At 25.7% G+C, this 8,913-nt stretch overlaps 1 protein-coding gene across 3 annotated transcripts in view; it reads right to left on the bottom strand.

Annotated features, from left to right (window-relative positions):
- LOC111641434 overlaps nt 1–8,913 on the bottom strand; it is a 164,566-nt gene that overhangs the window by 88,254 nt on the left and 67,399 nt on the right. Inside the window, exon 1 of one of the 3 annotated variants that reach the window (XM_023387611.1) lies at nt 8,541–8,653. The exons of the other annotated variants lie outside the window; for them this stretch is intronic. Within the exon in view, the coding sequence (XP_023243379.1) occupies nt 8,541–8,544 (4 nt within the window). The 5' untranslated portion in view covers nt 8,545–8,653. Of the gene's footprint in view, nt 1–8,540; nt 8,654–8,913 lie in introns of those variants that run through there. 3 annotated transcript variants of the gene reach the window in all.

Raw genomic sequence — 8,913 nt, 5'->3', positions numbered from 1 at the left:
ATATAATAATAATTAATATATTTTTAGATTTAATAAAAATAAATTTATTGACTGTCCCCAAACGATCCTAATAATTTATCGATCTCTCGGTTATATCGTTTGGCCCCTGGCTAGAGATGAAGTTACCAATACTTTCTTTAAAATATAAGAAATAATAGAAACCATTAAATTTCTAGTTTATAGAATTTTATATATTGAATTCACATAGTATTAAAATGTACAGAATATTACATTTAATCAAAAAGTTTTTAAACTCATTTTAATGTTTTCAATGTTGCTATTCGTGTTATAAGAATTCGTGTTAAGTCTAATGGCTTCTTAATCAAAAGTTTAACTTGTACATAATAAATTTCATTTTTGTCGTTTATTTATAAGCTACAAACATCATTTCCAAATTTCTCTTAATCGATTTTTGAGATTATAAAAAGAATGCTTATGCAATATTTATATATCATGCAATATCGATGTGAAAGCGAATATTTAAGAGTAAACGAAACTCCTATTTACAATGTTATATATAATAATCTATAGTAAATATTTGCAATAATTATTTTTATTTTCGTTATATTATTTGCTTTATGAAGTACTGTATTACCACTTTGTAAAGCAAATGATATAAACAGAGACGTGCTTTATTTTATTACCTTAAAATATTAAAAAGAATTCTTTAAGATTTTTAATTGAAGATGAAAAAGTAATTTTTTTCACTAATAAAAATGCAAAATATGTTTAAATTAGATAAAATTTAAATCACCATTAATACTTTTCTTCGTTAGTTTTAATATTTTTAAATTTTATAGCATTTTACGCAAAATTTATACAAAATATAAGAACTTAAAAATAATATTTATCAATTGTAACAGTTCATTAATTAAACAAAATTATTAAATGTAATATTGCGTTTTATATATAATATATTAGAAAGACTATAATATCAGAGTGTATATATACAGTATACATAATTTATATACATATACAGTACTCTGATATTAAGTAGGTAATTCATCAAGCTGCTTAGCACCTTGATGCATTAGCTACTTAATATCAGAGTACTGTACTTCCAAGTGCTAAAACGAAAAAGGATAGTTTTAAAATAATTTTTATCAAAAGTTCCATAAAAAAAATTTAAATTTTTCTAAACATGAGGAAAGTACTTTTAGTTGAATTACTAAAATTTTAAAAATTAATGTTTATTCAAATAGATGATAAACTAAAATTCCAGCCGCAACTTTTATATGTTTAATTATGTATATAATACATACATAAAAGAAAAAATTTTAATTAAAGAAAATTATAATATATAAATCAATAATTCAATAAGACTTTTTACATCATAAATTGTAAAAGCTTACATTAATATAATATTATATAATGATTTATATTATCAATCCTTAATATAATTTATCAAAGAGAATTGCAAAAATATATTTAGAAATAAGATAAAAAATAAGTCAATTGAAAATAACTTAGACTCTGTTTGGATAACGACTGTCTAAAACAAAGAGGAAATTCAATAATCACCATGTACAATTCAATCTGCTCTGAATATGAATCATACTGATGAAAGAGACAAACAATTTAATAGAGTTATTTAACCCCATATCAAATGTCGAAATTCTAAAAAAAATCTGATTATTGATGAGAAAAATTTTAAAAACGAAAATATTTTTTCTTGTTAAATGATCGAATGTTAGTTATTTTTAAATTTCTTTCTCAAGAATTAATCTTTTATTATTTGTAAATAGATTTCATTTGATAATAGATTATTGAATTAATGAGATTGTAAGTATTCTAGAAAATATCTAGAAAATAATTGATAATGAATGAAAATTAAGCTTAGTAAGGGATGAGAGAATTCTTCAGAGTAAAAGTATACCTAGAACAAACGATTGGAGGAGGTATTAAGAGTATTATAAGTCTTTTATAAATATTTCATTTTATAAAACTTTAAAATATTCAACGATAAAACATTTACTTTACGTTTTGATGAGTTATACTAGTAAAGTATGTTAGGAATATTATAAAGTTTGGATTAAGCAGATGCCAACTGTTTATGTAAAGGAACGTTACTCTTAAATGAACTTCCGGCGTGGAAATTTCAATTTCAGACAGTAATTACTCCCTTCGTGACTCGCCAAGCTGATTAATGCCATCATCTTTCTCCGTTTGTAGTGGACAAGTCGCCATTTTATTATCAACATGGAGAAAATGGTCGAGGTATATATTCTGACAATGGTTCTTCTCGTTGTCAGAAGGAAAGATATCTTCTAATCCAGAAGACGTAACAAGTAGAAAACGGTATTAAAGACAGTTTATCAGGATAGTCAGATCGATGTAAAGGAAACAATGTAATTGAAGCCTAACGTCAAGTTCTGGAATGATTGGTTTGAAACTGTCTCTGCTTTCTTTCCTTAAATGCACTGTCAGGTGACGGCCAGTTTCTGATGATGATAAATTGCCTTTGGACAGAACGAGAGAGAAAACAACAAAAAAAATTGAATGAAGACGGAAGAAATTAAAAAAAAAACCTAAAAATTTTACAGGAAAGTACCGTAAGCAGCATGTGTCTAAACAAGAATTAAAGACTTGCCTACTTTCAAGAAATGCAGATAGAAGACAATATAAATGAAAAAACCGCAGTTGTGGTTGGAAGGAAAGGAAGTGAGTGTGAAAACTTTCTTTTTAACGAAACTTGTCTCTTTCATTCTTAATTGAATACCACTTTGTTATTAAATTAGTTGAGTGAAAACTGAGATTGACATGTAGAAGCCATCCAATTTTGCCATAGGACTCTCTTTACTGTTTTTTAAAGTATGTATTAAAATGAAATGTTAAAAAAAATTTCAAACGTTTTTTCTTTCAAGACTGTCTAATTGGCTCATAACAAAAAATATTGTATTTTCATTTTTTTACCTTCTTAATTTGACGTGAGTTTCTATTAAATTCCGTATTAGTAAGATTTCTTTAATTGTTAACTATTCCCTACTTCTCATCTCTCGCCATCATTAAATAAATGGTATAATAATATTTTGTCACTCCGGCTGATTATTTTTAATCATCAGTTTTACATTTGTCATCATCCTAGACTTATTACAGTTTTAATATATCGAAACATTTATTAAATAATAATTGACATTATTATTAAAAATGTCAAAATTAATCAAAAACATCAGAAAGCAACAGACGTATATTTAGTTAAATTATTATTATTTTTTGAACTACAAAGCTGTTTTGTAGTCGATAATATAAATATAATTATTTTCTGCTTGTTTCTTATATAAAAATGTAACATTAGAATGCTTTAAAATCATGCTCCGTGATAATAAGATAAGTAGAAAATGCAACATACTCATTAAAACTAATGACTCTGATTGACTTCCGAAGCTTAACTTTAGTGATTGTTAAAGTTAAAACTGATTGGTAGACCAAGAATTAAAATGCCATTTAATGCAGTTTCGGCATTGCTTTTCGAGTTTAGTTTCGATAAAATGCAAACTATAAGCGCCATATAATTATGTATTTTGATTCAACATCTTACATTTAATAAGATTTTAATAGCATTTCGATTAGATTTAAGTTATTACTTTCTACGTTATAGTTAAGGAATCGTTTATTATAAACGATAACTTTTATAATAAATGATTTAGTGTAATTACATAAAGAGGTTTAGACATTTAAGTCGAGTTATTTCTTACGAGAAGAGAGTCGAATATCGAATCATGTGATTGCATTTCGAGTCTCATATTTCTGTAAAAGGCTATTCTCTCCCTTTGCCGTCTTAGTAAATTTATATCTAGGAGGGGAATTTTTCTTTGACGTGACGTCACTTCTTCCGATGTTATTAGCTTTGTGGAGAATTTGTTGTATCAATCTACTAGACTGGATGTAATCACGTTCTTTTACTATAACAAGATAGGCAACAATCCAATCCAAATAGCTTCTTTTAGTTATTTCGCTTTCATTTTTCTAATGTCGCAACACCGAAAATAATTTGAATTTTCGATTTTTATAAAGAAATTTATTATTTTTGAATTACTCAACATTAATATATTTTATAATTCTGTAATCATTTTTCTATACAAATGTCATATTAATCAGCTACTTACGGACAGTACATAACATTAAACAGAATCAAGTTAATTCCTTAGAAATGTTTAACCTTCTAAGGATTTCAGTTTATTTTTATATTTTTTTTTGAATAGAAATTAAGATTCGAAACATTAATTTAGCCAAGTTTAAAAAAATATCCCTGAAGCTATTTTTTCAGAAGTCTTAATATTCTTCTTCTATACGTCATAATTTGATATTTAAATATAAAATAAACATTTCCAACATTATTTATACAGATTTTTACAGATGTATAAATCGTTAAGTTTAAACTTTATTGAAATTTCCTAAGTAATCTTCTTTTAGATTAAAGAACAGACTTAACTGATGCCATGCCAGATAGCCATTTTTTTTTTCTTTTGTAGATCATAAAATTTTATTACAACCACTATACTATAATAATAAAATTTTCTTTTCAACAGATATGATATGCACAACTTAAAATTTACAGTATTTACATAGTGATAGAAAAATATTCAGTGTTTTGAGATGATATCAAAATGTAAATATCTAAGAAAAGTGGAGAAAATGATCACAACCACTTTGCAAAGAAAATCTCATTTTTGTAATAAAAATATCTTTCTTTTTTTAAAAATAATAGCATTTTAAATACCTGTGAGAAAGTTCTTCTCTTTTTATTTTTTCTATATTTATAATGCAGAAAGTTTAAAAGTAATTTGTTGAAATAAAGTGGTGACGTTCTTCTAAAATCCAGTATAGAAGAAGAATGCTTGTTTGTTCTAAGTAATCCTTCTCTAGCTTAACCTCATGCACATTGTTCTTCGTCAAAACAGAACAATAAATGAAAATCCGCCTAAAGAAAAGACAACACTTGACAAAGTCTAGAAGCTTTGTAAGTCTTAGATTTATTTTCCTGTATATTTTCTATCATGGATATCTTCAACAAAGAGTATATATATTTTTAGTTGTTCTTGTAGATGTTAAAAATCTCATTTTTAAACTTTAAATTTATATACTGTATATATATATATATTTTTTAAAAATAACTTGTTATGCATATCATACTTTAAATTTCTTATTCTACGTATTTTCAATTCATTATTTGTGCTACAGAAATGAGAATTGTAAAGCATAAATTCACTGTTTAAACTTTCATATTTTATTTTAATTTTTTTCATATATTCTAATTTAATATAATTTTTAAACAAGTTTTTTATCATCAGCTTTCTTGAAATACATATAATTTTATATATTTATAATAAATGTTATCAATATGTTTTATTTTTACAAAAATCTGATCAATTATTCCATAGAAAATTAATCTTGAAAAATATGTTTTTATCGAGAAGGTTCATTCTAATAAAACTATTGAAAGAATACAAAGAGACTGAATAGCATTGAATTAACCTAATCTTAATTCTATTCAATAGCCGCTGTCATAATTTTCTATACAACGATTCGTTTATTTCGGTTATCTTCACATTTTTATCTTCCATATTCTGCTACTTGTTTTCAATCAAACGATTCTTTCTTTCTCTTTTATATTTATCTTCCACCAGACAGCCTTTCTTTCCTTCTAACTCTATATTATTCTTATTTGTGCATCTAAACTGAATTTCCTTTCGAATTTTGTTATTTTTAAGCTTATTTTTAAACAAATACACTTTCTTTTCTTACTTTATCTGATCACCTACCTGAGTTTTTTTTAATATATATTTTAGATACTAACGGAATATCATGGGAAGGAAGATGAATCAAACTCTTATTCTCTTGATCAAAGTTTGATTCACTTCCATATCTTCACCCAAGAGGCCTTATCCAATCTACTGAACGAAAAACTTCAAGGTTTTAAGATATTTTTCTAAAGGTTAAGAGTGAGCATCACGTTAGAGTTTTGTTTTCGTGCGTCAAAATGACGGCTTTTTTAAATTTTTTTTTTCTGTTTTCTTTTTGGCATAAATTCTAGAATTTTGAATAGATTTAAATAAAATTTTGAATTTAAATGCAACTTATCAAAAGAGATATACTGTACAGTACTTCGATTTTTTTTCGTTGTATTGCGATGAAACAATGCATAACATTGTTTCAATATTTCAAATTCTCGAATGATTTTGAATGAAATTTGAATTTTAAGTAAATTTTATTGAAATTCGTGTATATAGAATCTATATTATCATTTGTTTCATTTTAGAAGCAAAAATGGTGGTTATAATTCGCATATTTTAACAATTTATTTAAACAGATTTGGAGCTATATATTTCTGTAGTATATGCATTGTTTATCTTTGAATTAAGTAAGAAATAATAGAATTAAGAAAAATATTCACAAAAATTACACCATAACTAATCATTTTCTCGCTATTTAAGTATTTTACACATTTATTTGCATTAATTACAACATTAATTTTGAACGGCAACATAGTTACTTTCTAATCTGTTTGTTTTTTTTAATATAAAATATAAATCATACTGGAAAGTGTAATTTAAATCAGCAAAATTTTAATAGGATGTAAACTCACCAAGCATGTTTTGATAACTAACAAAATATTTGTATACGATCTTCATTACTATAAAACAACATAATCTAGAATAGACGACGTCTTCGATTTCTTTTCATTGCCTTTTGTGGTTATTATATCATCATTTTACAAGAATATTATCTACTGTTCTTTCATACTTTATGACGTTTTTACGATCGAGATAGTCGGAGTATTTTTTATACCCGACATATACCTATACACTCGTGTAATCTGTCACTCAACGCATACATACATATATGTATTAAACAACCGACAGATATCATATATCTTATCTTATACCAACATAAATTTTTGTCCTTATCTCGGCATAATCTGTGAATTCTGATGGTGATCTTTGCGGCCAAGTTATCCTCTTCCATCCTTATGCATCTCGGCAGTTGACCACCAACCATTTGACTGAATCCTTTCCAGTTATGCTTCCTTCGTTTCAATTGTACGCATCACCTGCTTTTGTCAATGTATTCATATCGTTCATGAATTCACTATCAATATATTTATTTCTTTGAACCTTTCTCTAGATTTTACCATCTTGTGAAAAGACTTATTTCTCATTGAAATTCTTATCGTTTATTATGAAATAATTATAAAACAACAAAATAGTAATAAATAAAATTTTGATTATTTATTTTACCCTTATTCGTTTTATATTTCTTCTATTTTTAAAATTAATTTCTACTTCAATTATTTCTTATGGTTTCGTCAAATGTTTTCTGTGTTTTTCTAAAAGTATTTTTCTCTAGTTTTACTTTTTTACATCATGTCAAATTACGATATTTCAAACTTTTTTCCGACTTTTTGTGCACTCTTTTATTAAAAAGAAAAATTTTTCTGTTTAACAATCTCAAACATCTTTTATCAAATGTACAGACAGCCGCTTTTTTTTAATAGAACCAAGAAACTCTTTTCATACAGAAGAACTATTAAACTTCTGTAATTAAGTTTGTTAATTTTTAATTAATTATATTACTATTTTTTCTATTTGCTTAGCATAATTAGTGTAATTATTATGTTTACAGTGCTTTACGTTTTCTACAGCTAGCTATTTTTCCCTCTAGTTTCCTCGCATTTATTTATTATTTAAACTCTCCAAGCGTAATTTTTTAATAATTTATTTTATATACATTAGAAGAATTTATATATAAAAAAATCCTTTATTTTATAGTTTTTGGCAGCTGATGATTATTATTTAAAATATAAAGAAATACATTTATAAAGAAAATTAAATGTTTTGAAATAACTATTCAAATTATTGGCTAAATTTTACAATAATTTTAGTGCCGAAATTCTTTCTTCTCTCATTCATATAATAATTTAACTCATTAAGTTTAATGAACAACCTGCAAGAAACTTTTCGTTCTTTTCAAAACAAATGTAATTTTATTCTTAACATCTTTAACAAAGCATTTTATTTACATTCACGTGTTCATTACCGTAATCATTCAATTAAATTAAGTAAAAACTTAAAATTTAGCGATTCTTCTTGTAAATTCCTGCTAATCACATCGTAAAATATTTAAGATAACGCTTTGCATATGCTTGCATGGAATCGTTATTCTCTCATTATTATGTGATTTTTCTACTTTAATTTACGTTAACTGTCATTCTCTATTATTATAATTTTCATATATATATTCAATTATCTTAATTATTTGAATATTCAAACATATTTATGCCTTCTTAAAATGCAAAATGTAAAACATCTCCGGAGATCGATGATGGCGGGAAAGAATCGAATGTCACTGATCACTGAGATGATAAATGAAAGTGGACAGACAACCGGACTGTCCAGAAAAATCGAGAAATGATACAAATTGGATTCTACTTCTATTAGGGAATAGTTAGATTCGATTTCTATTTAAACACGTCCTCATATCAGACAAGTTACATAACATCTACTCATGCAACAATAATTTAATAAGTTAAGATTACTTACCCATTATAGCACTACAGATTAGCAACTAGGACTCCAAAAGACTGCATTTTCCTATTCGTAGACGTCGTCACTCCGACTGACAGAGCAACTGCCAAGCCAATACTAATATGGTCCGTGGACCGCCACTAGGAGACGAACTCATCTCACTTTAAACTTACCCACTCTTAATACAATGACATTTAACTAACATTTATAAAAATATAATTAATTTAAATTTTCTTAGTAAGCTACTTACTATTAGGCGAACAAATATTCATATAACTATTAATCGATAATTTTTCTTGTAAGTTTTAAATGCATATACCATCTGTAAAGTGATATTACTGAAAAATGTCGGTAAATTTGCAGCCAAAAAAAAAAAAATAATGCATAA

The sequence above is a fragment of the Centruroides sculpturatus genome, unplaced genomic scaffold (genome assembly GCF_000671375.1).
Source record: "Centruroides sculpturatus isolate CEXI.00-Female unplaced genomic scaffold, Cexi_2.0 scaffold196, whole genome shotgun sequence".
Classification (NCBI taxonomy): Eukaryota; Metazoa; Arthropoda; class Arachnida; order Scorpiones; family Buthidae; genus Centruroides; species Centruroides sculpturatus.
The sequence above is the reverse complement of the archived record's forward strand: the minus strand, read 5'-3'. Positions and strand labels throughout refer to the sequence as shown.